The sequence below is a fragment of the Vombatus ursinus genome, unplaced genomic scaffold (genome assembly GCF_900497805.2).
Source record: "Vombatus ursinus unplaced genomic scaffold, bare-nosed wombat genome assembly UNPS02014804.1, whole genome shotgun sequence".
Classification (NCBI taxonomy): Eukaryota; Metazoa; Chordata; class Mammalia; order Diprotodontia; family Vombatidae; genus Vombatus; species Vombatus ursinus.
Window position 1 is genome coordinate 8,802,385 of NW_020954582.1, and position 24,092 is coordinate 8,826,476.

The 24,092-nt window shown below is 41.4% G+C and overlaps 1 protein-coding gene across 5 annotated transcripts in view; it reads right to left on the bottom strand.

Moving 5' to 3' along the window:
* LRRC7 (leucine rich repeat containing 7) overlaps positions 1 to 24,092 on the bottom strand; it is a 589,282-nt gene that overhangs the window by 311,141 nt on the left and 254,049 nt on the right. For all 5 annotated transcript variants that reach the window (XM_027873996.1, XM_027873992.1, XM_027873991.1 and 2 more), the window contains one exon: positions 8,512 to 8,629. In XM_027873996.1, the coding sequence (XP_027729797.1) occupies positions 8,512 to 8,629 (118 nt within the window). The remainder of the gene's footprint in view (positions 1 to 8,511; positions 8,630 to 24,092) is intronic.

A 24,092-nucleotide genomic window follows, 5' to 3' on the forward strand; every position in this document is an offset into this window, starting at 1 on the left:
CTTCCTTCCTTCCTTCCTTCCTTCCTTCCTTCCTTCCCCACCAACACAAAACAGCAGCAAGCTAGTACACAAAAAAAGAAATGCTCATTTCCATAGTCTACAGGTTGAGCTTTGGTGGAATAAATGATAGATAATAGAAATAAGAACAATTAAGTAGCTCTCGTATTAGGCCCTAATTCTCACATAAAAATATTATAAAAGATGATGTAAACTGATGATTGCATCATTCTAAATAGGAGATACCAGACTAATAACTCCTCTGCACTTTATCGTCTTAAAGAGTTACCCGGGCATGCAGAGATTAAGTGATTTGACCATGAAGTCAGTCTATGTCGGAGATAGGATCTGAACCCAAGTCCTCCTGTCCCCAAGTCCAGAACACTATCTGCTCCACACACATGTCTGCAGTTAGGGGTGGGGTGGTGGTGTTAGGGGAGTTAGCAAGAAAAATCAGAAGTATATGATATAAGACATGCATTTAAAAATCTCAAATAATTTTTCTCTCCATTTCTTAAAATATAGTCTCAGAATGTAAAGAGAAGCAGCAAAGGGCAGTGTGAAAAAAACAATAACAACAAAACCAAAAACATTGTTCCTTGAGTCAGGAGAGATGGTGGTTCAAATTCTACCTCAGATCTGCATTATGTCCCTCTGTAAGTCATTTAACTTTTCTAATCTCAATTTCCTTATCTGTAAAATGGGGGTGTTAATAATACCATGTTATAGGGTTGTAAAAGGGTTCAAATGCAAAAGTATATGGAAAACATGTCATCAGTTGTAAATCACTCTATAAATGTCAGCTTTTATTATATCCTCTTTCCAATAAAGATTGTCCATTAACTGCTCCCTAATGTCCAGTTACTTAGAAAGAATAGCTGGCAAATGACTGTTAAGTGATAGATAAATGATCCCTTGCACTTTGTCATAGCTGCATACACAGTAATCAGGAAATCTAGAAACTGAAGCTATCTTTCTAACCAAATGAGACTAGGGAGAGGGATGGAGCTTGGGATGATAACACAAGGTATTCCTGAGGAAGGAAATGTTCTCTGACAGTACTGGCCACCAATGAACTTCTTTGAAGCTGAAAGTCTTTGAGAGATGTCTAGACCACTGAGAGTTCAGACTATCTGCCTGGGGGCACCTCGCCAGCATGATATAGGGATGGGGCAGAATTTGAACCCACTGGATTTGAAGCTGGCTTTCAAGGCACTCTACCCCATCACCTTTAACAAAACCAGGGCATTTAAGATGGATGGGACCGAGTTTTGTAGCAGAGGTCCTCCTTAATGCTGGGCTCTTACCTCTGTTGGTTATCTCCAGTTACACCCTCAGACTAACCTACACACAGTTTCCTTTTTTCTTCTTCAGTGGGCTTGAACCTAACAGCTGGGGGTAGGGAGACCGTTCCTTCTTTACTAATGTCACCTGCCCTAGAATGAACTCAAGTACTCTGATTATGTGTCTCCTAGTCAAAATATATAGCATGGGAAAATCTTACCCTACAGTTATGCTCATTATATATCCTCTCAAACTTATCCTGCCTCTTCTGAACTGGAAGGCACCAGCACCCTTCCCACTTTTCATTTTTTTACTTGTGTGTCTGTTGCAATCCCCAGATAAAACACATTTGTTTAAGGGTGGCCTTTGCGTCTCAAGCATTTAGCAGAGTGTTTGGAATAGAATCACTGCTTAATAAATGTTCTAGGGCTCCGAAGATTGGATGGTTAGCTCTGAAGAAGTCATTCTACTGTTTCCCAGTTCCAAAGGCCTAGAAACCCCATATGTCCATTTTGAATCACAGGCTCACAGGCTCTTAGATTTTCAGCTATAAAATACTTTAGAGGCCGTCTGGCCCAATCCATTGAGTTTTACAAATGAGGAAAATGAGAGCCAGAGGGGGTAAAGGACTGATAGCATCAAGTAATAGAACTGGGGTTTTGACTCTGGTTTCTCTACTCCAAATTTGTGGCTCCTTCCCTTTGCACCACATCCAGGACGAAGAGTGAAGCTCTCTGACCATCAGTCAACACTTTTTCTTGCAGAGATCACAGATTTCAAGCTGGCAGAGACCTCAGGCCATATAATTCAACCTTTTCCTTTTCCAAATGAGGAATGTCTCCAATGTAATTGTAGGTGCAGAACTTCTTTCTACTGTATTTACTCAAAGCACTTTATCTATTTTGGGTCCAGTGAGAGCTTTTTATAGGATGGGGCACATGAAGAGAGAGGCTGATTTTGTGTTGGTTGAGAGAGTTTCATCATTGGAAGTTCCCTATACCCATACAATCACAGGTTTAGACAAAAAATAAAATGCTAGCTCATTAAATAAACCATCAACTAAGGGATGGGCAGCTAGGTGGCTCAGTGGATAGAGCATAAGACCTAGGGTCAAGGAAGATCTGAGTTTAAATCCAGTCATAGACACTACCTGTGTGATCCTGGAAAAGTCACTTAATCTTCTTTGCCTCATTTTCCTCATCTGTCAAATAAATTAGAGAAGGAAATGGCAAGCCATTCCAGTATCTTTTCCAAGAAAACCCCAAATGGGGTCACAAAGCGTCTGATACAGCTGAAATGGCTCAAGGGACAACAAGGGATGGAAGGACTTGGTATCTGCAGAGATAGAAGTAGACCCATACACTCCAATGCTCCACTGGCTTTATGAGCTCTTAGTTGTGGGGCTAGTACCTGCACTGAGGAAATTACAAAGTAGGCTGTATGATCCTGAAATCCCTGCCTCACTGGGCTTCTAGTCAATAACACACTTTTCTTTTATCAAGGGGCTTCAGTGGTCTGCCTAGGACCATGCCAGGACATTTCTTGTTCTCAATGTCATAGGATCCTAGTTGTAGAGATAAAAGGGACCACAGGACCGATCTACTCCGAAACTCTCATTTTACAGATGAGGAAACTGAGGCACAGAGAGGTTAAATGACTTGCCAAGGTCAAACAGTCAGTTAGTAAGTGATAGAATCAGGATTTGGACACAGAACCTTGGAATGGCTCCTTTTCGCTATACCCTGATGATAATAGAAAGTAATTCAGTTGTAGCCTTTTCTCCCAGATCTTACAAATGACTTTCCTAAATTGACTGTCCTTAAAAAGATATAGTGAATACATTGATATAAAATCTTTCTTCTTTCCTCTCTTTTAATATACTTACTTTTATATTATTTTTATAGCTTGAATGGCTACTCATTTCCTCTTGTTTTATTCTAATATGACTAAGTAAAAGAATCTCCTTCCTTTACCCCAAGATTGGGAAAATTATCTATTGTTTCACTCAGCAAGCTCCCATTTTGGGAAAGAGTGGGATAATTGATGTTAGCAAAACATTTAATGGTGGCCCCAATTCTTATTACTTTTCATTAAGCTAAAAAGATGATTTAACCTCTTGTAATGTTATGAGAACCCATCTCATAGAGAAATAAGTTTTGAAAGAAGAAAGAAAAATCACCTAATTGGGACAAAATTATGAAGGGCTTTCAAATTAATTCATTTTCATTAATGTCAATAGACTATGGTGTCACGCTCTCTATGACACATTCAAAACTAGACTTGAAATTGAGTCATTGCCCAATTAAAATTCACCATTCATTATTTTACTTTCTTGTATTTAAATCAACGCACTTCAGTGAAAGCTTCTGTCACCTTTACAAACAGGTGGATCTGTTTTATCTGGAGACTGCAAAGTGTTGAGAAATAGATATATCTTCCTGCAGGGCATCACACGGTCCAAGCTCTAGAGATGGAAAGAGGCTTAGAGGTCATGTGGTCCAACCCTTTCATTTCAGAGACTAAAAAAAAAAAAAGGCGAGGGGCAGACCCGCTAAAGAGTTTTGCCCAAGGTCATTAGGTAGCAATGGCAGAGCTGGTATTTGTATTTAGGCCCTTTGACTCTAAATCCATGGCTCTTACAACTCTGGGAAATGGATTCATAGGAAGAAGATTAGAATTGAGAGATTTTCATTTTTAATTTAAATATAATCATAAATTTATTTGTAAATGCTGAAGTGAAAAGAGTATTAAATTAGTAGTCTGAGGACTATACTTTCCCCTCTCTTCCGATGACTACTTGTGTGACTTTGGGCAGGTCATTTTTGCCTTTTGGGGCCTCAGTTTTCATATCTGTAAAATGAGGGAGTTGGTCATTTAGACCTCTCAATTCTTTTCCAACTCTAAATTGATGATGCTAATATTGCCAGTTAAATTTGCTTAGCCACTATTTCCACTTATACAAATGATTTTCGCTGGATAAAATGCCACAGTGTTTCCTCCATGCCCTCTCTGTGTTCATCAGCTCTCTTTGCCAATCCATTTCTTCCCATTTAATTTTCCCATTGTGCCATCCTAGTCAATGTGAATCTGTTTTTTGGTGCTCCTTTTTCTTCTTCGCATTATTTCCAAAAGCCCCACAGGGGAGGTCTTTTTTTTCACTATGAAGGAGGAGCTGTAATTTCTTTTTCTACATCTTACTGGTGCACAGACAATCTCCGTGAGACTGAAATCTGTTAAAAGCAGCATGACTAAGTTCCTATTTTTTTCTTAATGAGCAGCAGACAGCAGAGCAGGGAAGTTAAGGGGAGCTGTTGCCGTCAGTCTGCCTTGTCCCACTTGTGGGACTCTGGTCAAGTCCCAGTTTCTCTGGCCCTTGATTTCCTTCTATGTGAAATGGGGATGTAGGACTAGGTGATGGCAAAGGTCCCTTCTGGCTGTAGATCAAGGATGGCCTTTCAGATGAGGGTTTTGGGCCCCACTCCTGTAATTCCTGAAGTGACAAATACAGAGAACCTGCCTGAAATCCTGGTAAGGCTTGGTTCGCTAGGTCCAATGTCATCTATAAAATTTCAGGAGTTGTCTCTAGCTCTCAGCTAGCATTTCCAGTTTCGGGGTCCCTGGTATACTAGGACCTTTATCCATCAATTGCTTTGACATAAAAGAAGGCAGAACAGAATGGCCAAATAGTTGGCATCAGGTAGACTACCTCTCACCTCATGAATGAGATTATGTTCCACAAGGCCATGTGTGAGTCAGTGAATTTCAAACTATTCAGAAGAGAATCACCAGGTTCCCAGGTAAATTCATGCCAGTATAGCCAACATAGCCAGCACCAATAGGCCTGAGCTGCCACAGGTTGGGCACAGATAGTCCACGTGAACATTTGGGACAGAGATGCATCTACATGGATGCTCCTTGTGTTTCTTTTGAGCTATTGCAATTCTACTTCACTCCCAGAGCATAGCAGCTTTGACCACATCATGGGAAACTTAAGTGGGTCTGGTCGGCCACGGTCGGGCATGCTGTGCACTGACCCCGGCACAGTGATGCCTCTTGGGTCCCCGTCGAACTGTTGTTGGCCATCCTTCATTCTTGGCGAGAGGGCGAGGGACAACAATCAGACTGTGAGCTCCGGAAGGCAGAGACTGTTCCAAGGCTTCTCCTTGTAGCTTGGACGTCTTTCTCCTGGTACTTTTTAGAACCCAACAGTAAGCCCGGCTGAATTTCTAACTGACGATCGCAAGGATGTTGGATGATGCCCATGGGATTTCAAGTGTTAGAAAATCCGTTCACTCACATTCTGCATTAACCTTAGTGACAAGATGCTTCACAACTATGAGAATCACAGGGATGGGCCTGAACACGCTTTAGTTTTTAGACTAGGAGCTGTGTTTATCTACCTCCCCTCCCCAATATACCGTGAGGAATAGAAGTGATGAGTTATTTGGGGTTCATTCGCGTTGCCCCACCTCTGCCCCCCACATATGCATTTCTTGGTCAGGGCCTTATCATTCTTTTCCTAGACTTTTGTAATAATCCCCTAAGTAGTAGTTTCTTGGGGCAAGTCATTTAACCTTTGTCTGCCTCAGTTTCCTCATCTGCAAAATGGGCATAATAATTATACCTACCTCCCAAGATCATTGTGAGGAAAAAATGAGATCAGATTTGTAAAGAGCTCTGCAAACCTTGAAGAGTTATGCAAATGTTAGCTCTTCTAATTGGCATCTCCCTAATGACCAAGCCCAATGATGTCATGCCCCCTCTCAGAGAACCTTCATGGCTTTCCAACGACTTACAACATAAAATGCAGGGATCTTTAACCTTAAGCTGGCTTCCAAGTTATTATTTTGTCTCCCTGTTGGTCTCCAGCCTTTTTCTGGGTTCCTAACTCTGGTACCCCTCCTCATGTGGAGAAGTTGAAACTGAAGTGGGGGCTGGACTCAAGAAAAACTCAGTTCTAGCCCTCCCTAGAAGCCTTAATGCTCTGGGCACCTGGGTAGGCCCCTTGACCTCATCAAGCCTTAGTCTCATCATCTGCAAAATTGGGTTACTAACAGTGCTTGTTTCCTAGGAATCTTCTGAGGACCTCATGGGATAGTATCTGGAAAAGGTCCTGCCCACCTCCAAGTGCTATATAAATGTTATTGCTTATCATCATCATCATCATCATTATTGTCTGTTACTTAAGGCACAATTCAGCTTCTACCTCTTTCAAGAATCCTTTCCTGATCTGCCCAGATGAGAAAGACATTTCCTTTCTCAATTTTCTTCTATCATTTTATTCAAGACTTTATTCATTGCTATCAGATGAACACGCTTTCTGGGTGACAAGTCTTACAGGTAGGACTGTTATTTCATATGGTTTGGGCTCCTTAGGGTCTCCTACCTACTCCCAATCTTACCAGCATTATAAGTGACATTTTTCATGTCTGGGGGAATCTTTTCCAAATGGGTCCTCAAACCAACTTTTAAAGAAAAATTTGGTTGAAAGGGAAGAAACCTTAGGACATCGTGATGCTACTCTATTTGGCAGGAGGTAGGGAGGTAATACCATTGAGAAGATAGATGCCTATTCTAGCTGATTATTTCTGCTGGCTGAATGTCAAATTCAGTTCTTTCTACACAAAAAATGTTTGAGTATTGTCAGCTCCTTCTAAATGTTGATGCCCACAGGAAAAGCTCTGGTTGTCCCACCCTAGTTATGGATCTAATGCTATTGATGCCTTAAGGGAGTGTGGCATAGTGTCAAAAGAATACTAGGTTTGGAGTTAGGAAAGACCTGGATTTGAATTTATCCTCTGAGATTTATTAGCTATGTATGGCCCTGGACTAAATTAAAAGACGTATAACTGTGAGGAATAAGCAGGCCTCTCTTGCTCTTGCCTGGCCAGACCACGGCTGGTCTGTGGTTCAATTCTAAGGACCACATTTTAGGCTTGATACAGATAACCTGATGCGTCTGGAACAGGACAACCAGAACAGGGAAGGGCTTAGAGTCCAGGTTATCAAATCAAAAATTTAGAACTAGTAGGGACCTTGGAGGTCATTGGGACCAGCCTTACCTCACCCCCACCCCCATTTTATAGATAAGGAAACTGAGGCTCAGAAAGTTGGAATGATTTGCCCAAGTCACATGACTGAGATTCAAACTCAGGTCTTCCTGACTCTGAGCCTCATCCTCACTCTGCTCTACTTTCTATTCTAGTGGTTGAGGGAGCTGGGGATATTGAGTACCATCAGGGAGTGAGAGCTGCTGTCCAGTACTGGGGAGGCTGACATGAGGAAGAGAGGTTCGATTTGATCTGTGTGTCCACCAAGGGAAAAGCCAAGAGCGATGGGAGGACGCTCCACAGAGACACAGTCCCCAGTCTCTTGGGACTATAAGTAGTCAGGTGTAAGATGGCCCAAGTGCTTCTTCAAAGAGTCCTGGCTATGGAGCCACAGCACCTGGATTCAGATTCCGCCTTTGGGGCTTCTACTTTGGTTTTTGTTATTGTTAGGTTATTTTTCTGTTGCTTCTAACTCTTTGTGACCCCATTTGGGGTTTTCTTGGCAGAGACACTGGAGTGGTTTGCCATTTCCTTCTCCAGCTCATTTTACAGATGAGGAAACTGAGGCAAATAGGGTTAAGTGACTTGGCCAGGGTCACACAGGTAGTATCTCTCTGAGACCAGATTTGAATTCAAGAGCAGGAGTCTTCCTGACTCTAATCTCGGCTATCCATTGCACCACCTAGCTATTTTTGTGACCTTGGACACATTAAGCCACCCTCTGAGCCTCAGTTTCCTCATTTGTAAAATAAGCAAGTTGGACTAGATTTGCTCTCAGGCACCTTGCAGCTCCACATCTATGATCCTGCATGTAGAAGGAAAAGTTGCCGAAGGATGCTCACTCCTAGTAGCCACCATTCAAAGCCCTAGGACAAGTGTTTAAAGGAGCAAAACTTATACCTTTTGCATGACTTTGTCTAGTCATGATCATTTTAGTTTATAAGTGATGCATGAAAATATTGGATGTAAAAATGGAAAATATTTCCAATCAACCAATCAATTAACAAGCATTCACACAGTACTTCTTTGTGCTGGGCACTGTTAGGTGCTTGGGATACAAGGACAAAGAATAGCACTCCACCAGCTTGGGAGGATCCTGGTAAGGCAATTCTTATAAAAAAAGAAAATAAAACATTTAATTACAAAAAACCAATAAGCTATTTAGAAATAAGACCCTTACCATTTTTACTGATGTCAAGTTCTTTGAGATTAACTAAGCTAGCAATGGTGGTTGGTAGATTCGAAAGGTCATTATCTGGGATACTCAGTTTGCGGAGAGCTTGACAGTTGAACAATTGCTGAAACAGAAAATAACCTTTAATTAGATTGCGATTGGATTATGTTCAATTTGCAAGCAAATTCAATGATATAAAAATTTAATTCATAATCTCCATATGTTATATATGTAAATATTAGCATAATAGGATAAATAAATCTCATAGGATCTCTAATTCCATATTACAAGTTTCTTTCAGCATATCTCCATTTGGGTATTTCAAGCCAAATGAATCAATTCCTGTCCTGAACAACTCTCTCTTTCAAAATCCCCATTTCTGTCAAGTGCAGTTCCATTCACATGCTCACCTATGTTCAACACCTGCAAGGTTCTGGTTTATAGGATCCTAAATTCTCGAGTTAGAAGATAATTGAGATGGTTCAATCCAAGCCCCTTGTATTACATGCCATCTTTGGCCTCTCTTTTCCCTTATATTTCCATAATCTGATATACATTATGAGGCACCTACTTTGTGCAAGGCAAGATGCTGGGTGCTGGGGACTGATAGAATAAACAAAAATGCTGTCCTCAGAGACTTTACATTTTCTTGGGGTGGGAGGGTGGGGGGAGAAAGTGAAGAGATACAACTTTTATTCGAAGAAGTAAGCACAAAATAATTTGAGGTTGTGAGAGCCCAAATAGCCAGGAGGGATCAGGGAAGGTTCCCTGTTGGAGGTGGCACAAGAATTGACCTTAAAAGCAAGTTAGGGATTCCCAGAGGCAGAGATGAGGAGGGAGTATATTCAGGACAAGTGGAGATGCAGTGCTGAATTCAGAGAAGCAAGCATAGTGAGGACCATGTACCTAATTGGTGCTTAATAGATGCTGGTTGAATTAAAGTGAAAGGCATAAACGCTACAGGAAAGTAACTCCTGTTTGGACTGCTTCTTGCCGTCAGAAACAGACCAAATGGTATGGGAGACAAAACCAGCCAAGGAGGCAGGAACACCTGGGCTCAGAGCCCACCTCAGACACAAACTGGTTGTGTGCCCCTGGCCAAGTGCCTCCAGGCACCTCTCTAAGATCAGGAGATGCAAAGAAGGTGACCATGATGATCTTCCTTTTCAGGACAAGTGCATCCCAATCTGAAAGTTCCTTATCCCAACGGAGACAAGGGGCCAGATCCGATCCTTCTTTCCTGTTAGTCAATAAGGCTTTAGGTCACGCTTACCAAGCGCTCACACCAAGACTGCAACTAGAAAATGAATGTTCCAGCATTTACTTGGTGGCTCTTTTGTGCCAGGCACCGGGGATACAAATTCATTGAATACAGCTCTCCCGTCATGGAGAGCTTGCATTTTCACCGAGAATGACCCCAGCAAGTCATGTTTTCCAGTGGGAACAGCTGGTTTGTATTTTTGTATAATTTGATTTTTTCCAGCTTGTGTTTTTCCATTTCTATTCTTTCTTTTAAATTTTACTTTTTTTCAATTAGCCCGTCTTGTTTCTCTGTTGCTCCCTACTTCTATGCCTCCCTGAAAAGAAAGAAAAAAAAAACCCAAATTCTTGTAACAAATATGCATAGCCAAGAAAAACAAATTCCTTCATTGGCCATGTCTAAAAATGTATGTCTCTTCTGAATGTTGAAGCCATCATTTCTTTGTTGGGAGAGTGGGTAACATTCTTTGTCACTTGTAGGAACAATATGATGTTATGGAAAGAGCCCTGGGTTTGGACTCAGAGGATCTGGGTTGGATTCTTTCTCATCTCTGCTGCATGCTACCTCTTCAACCTTAAACTAGTCACGTAATGTCTCTGTGCCTCGGTTTCCCATTTGTAAAATGAGGGGGCTGAAGTAGGGTATCTTTCATTACTAATTCGATGACTCTACGATCTTTGTCAATCAGGTGATTTAAATTTACTTCCACTGGGAAACCTTTCTAAGAAGGAAGCAATCTCTGAGTAATTATCTAATCTCTCACTCACAGCTCCTAATGGAATAATTTTAGTAGTGGAAGAGCCTCAGGGCAGAGTCAGGCCAAAGGGTTTGTGTCTTCTAAGCAAAATCAGAATTATCATCCAGGGTTCCTGTCCTCCTCTGAGGTCCTTCTCTGATGGATGCCTCATCATGGTTTCCAGATGACATTGGGCTCTAATATGAGTAGATTCACTCTGTACATCTAGCCAAGCAGGGAGGGAGACTTTAAGGATGATCCCTCTGCATATACCCCAAAGAGATCAAATAAAGAGGAAAAAGACCCACATGTTCCATATACTTATAGCTAGCATTTATAAAGTGCTTTAAGGTTTATAGAACACTATGCATATTTCATTCTACCCTCCCAACAACCTTGGGAAGTAGATCCTATTATCATCCCCCTTTTACAGACAAGGAAACTGAGGCTTAGAGAGATTAACTGACTTGTCCAAGTTCATCCAGCACTATAAAAAGTATTTGAGGCAGGATTAGAATTCAGGACTTTCTGGCCCACTGTTCTATGCATCTTACCACCAACTGACTCTAGCAAGTCGGATCATCATCTTAGAGTCTATGAGAATTGTCCTGGGGCACGGAGGGGTTAAATAACTGTTCAGGGGTCATGTAGCCAGTGTATACGAGAAGGGAGAACTTGACCCCAACTTTTTCTAACTCCAAGGTCAGCTCTTTACCTACTATATTATGCCATCTCTAAAAGTATTATTATCCCCCTCATTTTATAGATGAAAAAATTGATTTTTTCAGAGAGATTAAATAAGAATGATGAGAGATGGGATATGAAGGAGGCTTGTTCCCAGATTCAAGCCTCATACTCTTTCCACTACACTAAACATAAATATAGGAACATAATGGAAGGTGGGTGAGGGGGAAGGAAGAAAAGGAAACGAAAGTATAAAAAAGAAAAGCATGATGTCTAAAATAATCGTTTCATTAGGCTATAACCATGTATAATCAACCAATAAACTTTTGTTAAGCACCTACTATGTGTCAGGCACTATGCTAAGCTCCAGAGATACAAAAAGAAACAAAAGATAGTCCCTGCCCTCAAGTAGCTTACAAACTAATGGGGAAGACAACATGCCAACAAATATATAGAAAGCAAGCTACTTGCAGGATAAATGGAAAATGGTAAACAGAGGGAAGGCCCTGGAGTTAGGAGGGCTGGGGAAGGCTTCTTGTAGAAGGTGAGATGTTAACTGGGACTTAAAGGAAGCCCAGAAGGTCAATAGTCGATGTAGAAGAGGGAGGGTGTGCTAGGCATAGAGAGAATGCCCAGAGCCCAGAGGTCTTCTTCCTACATAATCTTATAGAATATTTAATCTAATTTTTTTGTCATCTAAACGTGATTGGTACAGACAGAAAATTCTGTAAAATCACAAGTTTGATTACTACGTCCTACCTACGTTTTAAGTAGAGAATAGTAGGCTACAAATGTGTCCTGCTTCTCTTATGGATCCCTTGTGGTCTCCTTAATGGTCAAAGCCATTGGTGTTGGTGTTGGCACTGACGTTGGCCAGTAAGCACAATTCAGGGATTAAGTCAGAATCATAAACAAATGTTGTCATTAGGAAGGTCATAGGGAAGGGTCAGCAGAGAAAGCTGGAGAGTGAGCAGTCTTAAGGGACATGGCAGGAGTAAAGCTCTTGTCAGCCAAGGGATAATGAAGGAAGCAAAGGTTGTAAATAAAACAGGAAGTCTGGCCTGTCCATAGATGCCTCGTGGGACCAATCACAGACAGAAAGCTGAAAGAAATTGGAGATCATCTAGCCCAACCTCCTTATTTGACAGGCCAAAGAAAAGTAAGTGACCCATCCAAGGTCACTCACATGGTATGAAGCAGAGCTGAGATTTGGATCTAGGTCCCCTGACTCCACATTCAGTGTCCTCTTGGGCAATTGGCTTGGTTATACACGCATAACCGAGGAATAACAAAAACCTATACAACCTCAATGGAGCCTTCTAATGAGTCAAGGCCAGGAACAATGCAGCAGGACATGCAGGAGGGAATGGTGAACCTGGAGTCAATGCCTGAGGTTGAACCTTGCCTCTGCCAGTTACTAGTTTGGTGACTCATGCTGGAGTCATTTAGCTTCAAAGTTCCTCAGTGTCCTCCTTTGTAAAATGGTAATAACAAAAATGATGATGATAATAATAATAATCTCACTTCTTACCTCTCACATGGTCATGGTGAGGTGAGTGCTATGTAAATGAGATGCAGCATATGGACAACTCTTTGCCCGTCCTTCAAGCAATATTATCAATGGTTGCTAGGAGAGAACAGCAACTCCCACCCACCAAGGGGCTAGTGAGGTAACCGGCGTGAAGTATTTTGCAAGCCTTGAAGGGCTCACTTTCTAAGTGGAGAGTGATGGTGGTGGTGAGAGTATGTATCAGAGGCAGAATTCAAACTCAGGTTTTCCTGGCTTGCTTTCATCCATCCTAGTTCAAACTAACTCTCTCTCTGCTGATGCCCTTGTGGTTTTGAGTGAGCACCTCTGTGGGGCAGAGCCACATGTGAGATTGTAGGAAAACTGCAGCAACGGAAGAGAGCAGGGCTGGAAGCCATATTGGCTTCCCTTAGCTCCCAGGCATCGAGGCAGATGCGTGACCTCCACCTGGGCATGAGCTAGGAGAACCTGCAATGAAACCCTATCCCACTTTTTTTGTGCACATTCTTAAGGAATTTTCATTTTTGTCTGTTTCGTCTTCCCAATTGGAGCCTAAACTATGAAGCACCCATTATATACACGAATTCTACACACAATAGGAACTCAAACAGCTATTGTCAAGTGATTGTTCACAATGACTAATCAAGCCAGCCTACATGCCTCAATGTCCTAAAAAGCTATAATTTATTTCAAAAACAAAACAAAACATCCTGCATATTGAGGCAGCAGGATCCAGTGGATAAAAAGTCAACCTCAGGAAAGACTTTGGCTTAGTACTCTCTCTGACACATATTGTCTGTGCAGCTCTGGACAAATCAGTCTCTTGGTGCCACCAGGTAACTCTTTAAGACTATACAGGATTGATTGGTGGATTACTGATAAGTGGAGAGAGGTCTCCCTCAATTCCAAAAAAATCACAGAGCCAGGCCTTAAAATAAAAATGGCATATGCACCTCCTATCACTGGGTTAGAAATTTGAGATGAGCAAACGTTTCAGGTGAACAGAAATTCCATAAATAAAGTGGGAAACTTCTGAGCTTGAGCCATGGAGGTCCACAGGCTGGTGAGCAACTTAGAAAGTCTTTTTAATGAGTCTGTCAAGATTCATGCTCTGAATAAAGAAGTGAGAAGCATTTCTGAGCTAGCTGTAATTCTTCCAGGATGGTAGAAAAGCAAATATAATTAATAGTCAATTAGAGGAGGCCCATTAATGGTTATAGCTATTGGGACTTTCAACACATTTTAAAAACTGGGCAGGTAATAAAAATGTTTTGAGTTCTAAAATGTTTTTATAGAAAAATGTTTTCTTCTCGGGGTGAAAGGGCCAACTTGTTTGGACATGACTTAAATTGGTATTGAGACCATGGGGTTTTAAAATAAAGACTTGAATCTAAGGCATGCGGAGTTCAGTGATCCGTATTGGAAGTGACACTGGACAGAGACAGTCAAAGATGTTCCTGGCACATAGTAGGCATTTAATAAATATTGCTTGCTTGTTTGAGAGAAGAACATCTTTGGATAAAAATGTAAAATCTAAAAGATGTAAGTCTCTTTCTCTTTCCTTTCTGTGTGCTCAGAAAGCAGGATGTTAAGGGCATTGTGTGACCTTGGACAAATCACTTCATCTGTGCTGAGAGTTCAGGTGCTTACTAAACACTTGGTGACTGCTGACTGACTGTATGCCTCAGTTTCCTTAGTTGTAAAAATGTCACGAAAGTGACAAACCATACTGATTGGTGTAGTTTTCATTAATTGGTCAATCAATAAGCATTTATTAAAGGTCTACTACATGCCAGGCACTGTGCTAGGTTCTAGAATACAAAGACAAGAAAAAGACCCCTCCTTCAAGGAACTTACATTTGTGCTGAACTTATCTGTACACATGTATGTTCAAAATAAGGTCGTGTGTATATGTGCATGTGTGTGCATGCATGTGTGTGCATGTGAGTGTGTGTGTGTGAGTAGGGAAGGCACTAGCAGCTGGAGGGATCACTGAAGGCCTCATGGAGAAGGTAAGACTTGAGTTGAGTTTGGAAGGGAGCTGGGGTTAGAGATTCGAAGAGGAGAGAGTTTATTTCAGGCATGGTGACTGAAGATGGAGCATCACGAATGGAAGAAAGGCAGCATAAGTATTAAGTGAATAAACTTTATTATTCATTCATCACTATGGTTGTTGTCCATTATTTATGTGGATTCTAAAAATTGCCTTCTCCATGGGAGCCACTACACTGGGATACCAAGATGAAACTTACAGCTCCTTCCCTGAGAGAACATGAGTCAGTGGAAAGAACTCCCCCTGGGAGTGGTGAACTTGGAGCCCCAGGGCACAGCTTAATAACTTGGCTGGCTCCACACTTGCTGCCTTGTTGAACTTGGACAACTGTTAAACCTCTGGGCCTCATTTTCTTCATCTGTAAAATGCAGGGGCTGGACTAGATGTCCTTTCTGGTCCCTTCTGGCTCTAAATCACAGCAGATGGGTGGTGCAGTGGATAGAATTGATGGACCTGGAGTCAGGAAGAGTTGAGTTTGAATCCTACCTCTGACATTTCCTAACTGGGTGGACCCTGAGTGGTCACTCATCTTCATTTTCCTTTTCTGTAAAATGGGGATAATAATGCCTACCTTACAGAGGTGTTGAGGGTCAAACCATATACATACTTACTCACATATGTAATCACTTGGCAGACTTTAAAGCAATATATGTACGTGTATATACATATGTGTTATATATACACACTCTATTATCATTATTTTTGTTATATCTTCTGATTCTACCATTACAATCTAATCAGGGAATAAGGCATACCCACAAATATTTCTAATATATGTAGAATGTGAAAATTCACAAAGAAGAGGTTGTATCATAGGATTATAGATTTAGGGTAGAAGGGACCTTACATAGGTGATTTGGTTTGACCATCGAATTTTGAAGGTGAGAAAACTAAATTGATGAAGGTGAAGAGGTCTAGATGTTTTGGGGTGCTCCTAGATGCACAGAGGCACCCCAAGATCACAGAGCCAAGCCTTGACTGAAAGAATTCAACTCAAATCTTCTTCCAGCCAGAGAAAAAGTTTATTAGAGATAAAACATATAGGCCAGACTCCCAAGAAACCCGAACATTAGTAACACCCATAGGGACGAGCAGGCATGAAAGTCTCAGCCTTTTTGGCATGAGAAAATCTCGGCATCTGAATGGGGTCCAAGGTGGATCTTAAATACACTAAAGTAACTTTGGGTGGCCAGAGGAGGGGGGGGTTGGTTGGGAAAAGGGTCTAGATAAGAATTCTGATTGGAAGGTCTGAGAGATTGAATAAACAGTGGGAATAAATAATGAAGGGAACTGGAAGGTAGAAGTTTGAAAGGATCAGAAGGTGGGGTTAGGGTTTTCAAAGAGAGAGAAGGGGAGTAGATAAGGAACCTAAAAGTTTAAGGGTGTTCCTAGATAAATGGGAGCCAGATTCTTTTTAGGGTAGGGGCAAAGGTGCATCTGAATAAGATCAAAAGGCAAGGCTAAGGCTTTGGAAGGGAGATAAGGGGAGTCTATAAGGAATCTAAAAGTTTAAGGGTTTTCTGAGACCCATAGACAAACTGGAGCCAGATTCTTTTTAGGGCTAGGGGCAAAGGTGCATCTGGATAAGATCAAAGGCGGGGCTATGGCTTTCAAAGGGAGATAAGGGGAGTCTATAAGGAATCTAAAAGTTTAAGGGTCTTCTGGGGTCTATAAACAAATGGGAGCCAAATTCCTTTTGGTGAGAAGGGGCAAAGGTCTCAGCTGCTGAGACTGAATGATGGGCGCATAACCCAGTCAAAGGGATTTGCCTAAGATCCAAAGTGTTTTAAGAGCTAGAAAGATCCTTTTTAACCAGGGAGATTAGAGTAGGCTTCATGGAAGAAAGTGCATCCCACTTGGGTCTAGAAAGAAGGGAGGAGGGATTTTAACCCAATGAGATGAGTAAGGAATCTATTTCAGGTTTGGGGAGCACTGAGCAAAAGGCTAGAGAATGAAGATGGCAGTCTGAGGATGAGAAGTGATGATATACATAAAAGGAATTGTTGCCCTTGCTTGGTAGGGTGGATGGTGGAAGGTCTTAAATGGCAAGGTGATTTAGCTAAACTTTATTTGCTGAAGGTTTTTGAGTAAAGGAACAACATGATCAGAGTGGCAGGTTAAGATGTTTATTCTGGCAGCTTGTGAAGAATGGACCGGAGAGGAAAGAGGCAGGAGGCAGGAAGCTCAGTAAGGAGGGAATTACAGAATGTAAGGCAGAGGTGACAAGGGCCTGAACTAGACTTGTTGCAACATGAGTGGAAAGGAAGGGACAGATGCAAGAGTATTGGTGGAGGTGAAGTAACCCAGACTTGGCATCTGATAATATTATAGCAGGTGAGACAACTTTGGATTTCAGGCTTGGTTATAGCAAGGTGGTACCATCAACTGTGATTGGGAAGTTAGGGGAAGGGGCAGATTTTGAGGAAAAGAGTTCAGTTTTATAAATGTTGAGTTTGAGATATCTGTTAGACATCCTGGTGGAGCTATCCAGAATGATGTTGATGATGATAGCTAACATTTGTATAGCACCTACTATGTGCCAGGTACTAGGAGAAGTGCTTTACATATATCTCATTTGATCCTCATGACGACTGTGGGAGTTAAGTGCTGTTATGATCCTTATTTTATAGTTGAGGAAACTGAGGTAGACAGAGGTGAAGTGACTTACCCAGGGTCACACAGCTATTTAATGTCTGAGGTCAGCTTTGATCTCAGGTCTTCCTGACTCTAGGCCCACCACTCTATCCACTGAACCACCCAGTTGCAAATGTAGGACTGGAAATCTGGGGATAAGGAGGAAGGTCTAGACAGAGATTAGAAATGGAGGCTGGACCTGTGACTTCATTAGCATAGGGAACTCTCCAGGAAAGGAACTTTTAGCCTTGGAAACTTAGAGATTCTGACTATCTCGTGTTTCCCTTTTACACAAGGCTGCAATCACATCCTCTTCCGAAAGACTGCACACCCACTCTGAAGCCTGCTAGCCTCTGCTACAAACAGTCTCTGCCACAACCTAGCAGATCTTTCAGCTGTCTTTGTGGTTTTAAGAATTTCCTGTCAAAATTTTCTTATTGCTTCTTCACATTTGGCTACCCACAGAATTTTACATATGAATCCCAATCATTATGGTCTATTACTGTGCCTATAGCCCTGAGCTCCTGACTCCGGAACAATGGAATCAGAATTGTACTATGTGCTAGGGCTGAGTGTGTGTGGTGGGGAAGGAATGGGGGAGGATGGAGGGTGTTCTCAAGAAAAGGAATGTCATTTCATGGTCTTACTCTTGAATATAGAAAATTATGCAACACCAGCTGAACTTTCTCTAAAAGAAATTCTTCCTCTCCTCCTCTGAGGTCTATTTTTACATGTTTTCTGACATTCCTTGTCATGCATTTTGTAACATCATTAATTTTTTTCCAACTTATTGTATTATATTCTATGGCTCAAAACTACCTGTGACTACAAGGTTAGAGAGAGAGAAGGTGAAATGAGCAAAAGGTTTGATGGGCAAAGAGCAACTCTTTCCTAAATGCATTGATTAGCATGAGTTTCAGTACAGTGGATGCTACAGAAAGACCTAATGCTCAGTCCATCTCAAATTATGGTGAGAATAATACTAGGAATAATCCAGCAATAACCACAGTGGTTGACCAAAAATGTATTGATGTTTTCCTAGCACAACTTCCAAGACTCTCCATTCAAGAACAATGGATTTAAAGTCAAGGGACCTGTATTCAAAACCTACTTCTGATTTCTATTTCCTCTGTGACTTTGGACAAGTCACTTTACCTATCAATTTCCTCAAATGAGAGTTTTCAACTAGATGAGATCCCTCCCAGCTCTAAATCTATGATCCCATTAGTGACACATTAGCCATGTGCCCTTGCACAAATCACTTTACTTATTTGGGCCTCATTTTTTTCATATGTAAAGTGAGAGGGATGGACTGAATTACTCTAAGGTCCCTTGCAGCTCCATATCTCTGATTCTATGATTGTTCCCCAAAGTCTTCATTCAACAGAGTTACTGTAGAAATGCACAACTTCCATTGTTCTATTGAAATCTTGAGAGATTGAGCTACAGACTAGGACTGTTTTCCTTTTTTTCCAGGGAACTCCAGATGAGAAAATTCCTGCTACTAGTGCAAGTCAGCACCTTCTTTGAGTCTTTATGGTCTCAGAGAAGTGCATAGTACAACATGCACTTAAATGGCTTCCCCAGACTCTTAAAGCTCATGTGTGTCAGGGGTGGGATTGTGATGGGCTCTTTATTATCTTTTCTCTGTTGTCTCTTCACTGGAACATAAGAGAGGAATATCTATCTATCTATCTGTCTATCTCTATCTATCTATCATCTATCTATCTATCTATCTATCTATCTATCTATCTATCTATCTATCTATCTATCTATCTATCTATCTGTATCTTCTATCATGGTAAAGAGTAATATTCCTCTTTCATGCCATGGGTTTTTGATGGTTTTCATTTTTGTCTCTTAGAACCAACTTACTTGAGAGCTGGACAGCTCCTCAGACTTCCTCTGCCTAAGAAAAAAATCTCCTGACCACTGGTCAGCAAGTCTCTGCTTAATGACCTCCAGTGATACAGAAATCACTTCCTCCCTAGGCAGTCCATTCTACTTTGGGCTAGCTCAAATTCTCAGGAAGTCTATTCCTGACATCAAACCTATATCTACTTCTTGGCAATATGGATGCAGGGCTCCTAGTTCTGGGCCCTAGGTCTAAGCAGAAGGAGGCTAATCTCTCTTTGAGACAATGCTTCAAATCCTTCAAGACTCTTTAAGTCTTCTTCATCAGCTCAAAGTTCCTTGACCCATTCTCACATGGATTAGCTTTGATCCCCCCCCCTTCCCTTATCCTTTTTATTTTTTTTTCTGGACACACTCTAGCTCATAATTTGCCCCTCTAAACTCAATTCCAGACATGAACACAATACTCTGGAGGTGTTCTGACTAGAACTGAGGTGAGCAGAGCGATAACAACATGTCATTCTAGATGTTATGTTTTTGTGTCGACAAAGGTGAATGAGGCTTTTTGGGTCGGAATGTCACCCAGTGGATCAGAAGATTAAAGCTAGACCTCAGACATTATCCTGTCCACTCCTCCCCCACTTTGCAGATGATATAACTGATAGATTAGGTGTTTACTCTGGACTGTAGCAACCTCCTCCTTTAAGTTTATTTTCCATGGACTCTGAGTATACCTTAAAAAGTGAACTCTTTGAGGGTGGGGAATGTCTTGGCCTAAAGATGGCAAACTCAGGGTTCAAAACTTACATTCAACAATTACTAGCTGGACAAGTAATTTGAAATTTCCCAGATTCAATTTACTGTCTGTGAAAGGGAGACAATAATATCATCTACATGGAAGAGTATTTGGGAGCATGACATGAGAAAACATATGTGAAGTGTTCTGCAAACCTCATGCATTAGATAAATTCTCTCTGTTGCTTTTATTATAATTAATACTGTATAATGAACATTTAGCACATTTTCTGGCACATGGGTAGAGGGTCAGGCATCTGTAGGTTATGGGGAACTCCAGGCTGAGGAAACTCCTTGCTTCAGGGTAGATTAGTACTTCTTCTGCACCTTATAGTTTTCAAGAGCTGCCTAAAGAACTGAGAGGTAAGAGACTTGCCCAGAGTCACACAGTTGGTGTATATCAGAGTAGGAATTTGAAGCCAGGTCTTCTTGACTCCAAGATCACCTCTCTACCCTTGACCATATTGTGCAATACCTAGCACATATCAAACACTTAATAAATGGTTGTGGTTTTGTGACTAGTAACAAAAGTAGGATTTATGTTGAATTTACAGTTCTCCAGAACTCCTGGGTCTTTTTCATAAGTGGTTATCTGTCCACACGGCTCTGTATCTTGGTCTTCATTCTGGGGTTGAGGTTCTGAACTTTGGTGTAGAACAATAAATTCACTTCAATTAAATTTGATCTCGAGAGGCAATGAGTCCCATTAGATCCAAAACTGGTCATAGAGTTGAAAAGACCCAGGTTCCAGTCCCTTCTCTGACACATAAGACCTGATGACCTCGGACTCATCTCAGAGCCACAGCTAGTTCCCTAAGTCAAAGTTGTAGAAGAGTTGCCTGTCTGCATTGGTGGAGGGGGTATTCACATGGGGAGCAGGTAATGCCTGTTCAGCAGGAGGACAGAGGTCTTGATCTTCCAGGGAAGGGTGATGAGCCTAATTGGCCACTTGCGTGTCTTTTAAAAAATTTCCTATATTTGTTCATGACTACCTGAAAGTTTTTTTGATCACCTCATCATTTGCATTTTGGGTAGTAGAGAAAATAAAGTCCATATCAACTTGATACTCATGTCAGACATTGACTATCTGTGTGGGAGTTGGGGAGCTCATTACCCACTTTGAATGAAAACATAGGCATGAGTCATTCTGAAGCTTTGCTTAGAGATTGCCTTGTAAATTTTCAGGTGGTACATGAGCCAAGAGAGAACCTGACCCTGTGATATAACTCCCCTCCCTCCTTCAAGATTAACACTAGTTCACATGAGTCCATAATCCTGGATGATCCCAGGGCCTTGGGTGGCATACAAAAAATTTGTGGAAACATATGTACACATGTTGTCTTTGTCTCTTGAGAGAATGAGAATACCTTGAGGGGAAGGATGATTTCATTCTAGTCTTTTCATCCCACAGGGCCTAGTATAATGCTGGAATCTAATAGTTACTTAAAAATCCCTGTTGACTGATTCCAGTATTTGAATACCTTAAATTAAATCATTTTAATATCTGGCCTTTTAAGATTCTGTTTGAGCTGTTAAATCTGTTCTCCATTTGCATTCTAATCATCTTTAAATTCTTACCATAATCTGTAACCCAACCAAATAACAAAATATTATTTTGTGAGCATCATGAAACTATAGGATAAGGTATTTGAGATACCAATCAAAAGATGCCTTTCATGGAAAAATTTGCAATCTAATAAAAATATAGTCCTATCTGAAGGGCATTATTCAATGACTGTTGTGATCAGAAAATTGAAATTCCTGAAGCTACTAGGGGTAATTGATTTTTGATGGTATTGCTTCTGGTTATTGACTTTGTATGTTGCCTTATTTTCGCATTGATGGAAAAAACATTCAAATGCATAGAAAATGGACTATGGACTGGCATGAAAGAGCATTAGATTTGGAGTCAGGAGATCTATTACTGAAGGTGTGTGTGATCTTGGATAAGTGACAGAAAATCTCTGGCCCTCCATTTCCTTCTTCAAAACAAGGGGGTTGGGCAGGTTTCTTCTGTGTTTCCTTCCAGTTCTAGATTTCTAAGAGCCTAAGATATTTCACAAATAAGTTCCAATTTTGTTTGGCTTTGATCGCATTAGAAGGTTTGAAAAGATCAGTGGCTTCAGAGAAATGGCAAAATGTCATGGTAGTTGATTTCAAGGATTTAGAGAGTTGTTATGCGGAAGAGGGATGAGACCAAACAGTTTGTATTACTTACCTCTGCATGTGGTTCTTATGATGGAATGTAAGTTCCTCAAGGGCAAGTCAAGTGAAGGTCATAAACAAGTTATTGAGCACCTATTATGTGTCAGGAATTGTGCTAAGTGCTGAGGAGACAAAGAAAAGCAAAAACAAGGTCCCTGCTCTCAAGGAGTTCACAACCTGATGGAGGGGAAAACATGTGAACAACTGTGTACAGATGGCATAAGTACAGACTAAATTGGAGATGATCTCAGAGGAAGAGAATTAAGGGGGATGAAGAAAGGGCTCTTGCAGAAAATGAGATTTTAGCTGAGACTTGAAGGAAGTCAGGGAAGTTAGGAGGTAAAGATGAAGAGGGTGGAGATTCTAGGAATGGGGGACAGTCAGCAAAAATGCCCCAAGGTGAGGAATTTGTGTGAGGAACAGCAAGGAAACCACTGGTACCGTATTACAGAGTACCTAAAGGCATACAGGAAGATTGGAAATGTGTGTGTGGTGGGGCATGCTATGGAGAGCTTTAAAACCTAGAATATTTTATATTTGAACCTAGAGGTCATAGGTAGCCACTGGATTTATTGAATGGGTGGTAGAATATGACATGATCAAACCTGGCTACATTTTAGGATTTTTACTTTGATACCTGAATGGAGGATGGATTGGAATGAGGAGAGATGAGAGACTGAGAGTCCAGTCAGACTATAAAAATGGTCCAGGGGCAAGGTGATGAGGGCTTGCCCCTGGATAGGGGCAGTATCAAAGGAGAGAAGAAGGTGTATTTGAAAGATGTTGCAAAGGTAGAAATGACAGGATGTGACTGCCCAATGGATATGGGGACTTTGAGAGTGGGGAGTCCATAATGACATGTAGGTTGTGAACTTAGGTGACTGGGAGGATGGTGACGCCTTCAACAGTAATACGAAAATTCAGAAAAGGGGAGGGTTTTTTTTTGGGGGCGATAACGAGTTCAGTTATGGACATGTTGAGTTTAAGATGTTTATGGTATATACAGTTTGAGATATTCTGTAGGCAGTGAGAGATGTGACATTGGAGATTAGCGGGGATGTGGGGGCTGTATAAATGGATCTGGGAGTCATCAGCCTAGGGATGGAAATGGACTCTGGGAGCTGATGAGATCACCAAGTGAAATAGTAAAGAGGGAGAAGAGAAGGGGCCCAGGACAGAGCCCAGTGGGATACTCATGAATCATAAACATGCCCTGGATGAAGATCCAGCAAAGGAGACTGAAAAGGAGCCACCACGGAGGTAGGAGAAGAGCCAGGACAGAGTAGTATCACCAAAATCTAGAAAGGAGAAGCAGGTGATCAATGAGCTCAAGGTCTGCAGAGAGATCAAGAAAGGATGAGGATTCATTGGAAGGGCAATGAAGAGCTCATTACTCACTTTGGAGAGAACAGTTTTGGTTGATTGACATCATAAGTCAATCTTCAGAGAGTTAAGAAGAAAACGAGAGGAAAGGAAGTGGAGACTTGGATTACAGTCATCCTTTGCAAAGATTTTAGCAATGAAAGAGTGGACACATACAGGATGGTTAGCAGGTGTGTTCACAGATCACCTGATTTGAGTCTCTCCTCACTCCTATCAACCTTCACACAGCTACCAAAATTATTTTCTCCAAGCACACTTCTGACCATGTCACCTTCTCTTTCTCCCCTCTCCCCAACTCAATAAACTTTAGAGGCTCCCTATTACCTCTATGATCAACTAGAAAACATTCTTTCTTTGGCATTTCAGATTCTTCACAATGGCCCCTTCCTACTTCTCTAGGTCACTTATACACAACTCTTGTCCACATACTATTTTAGGCTCAGCCCTGTGCGCC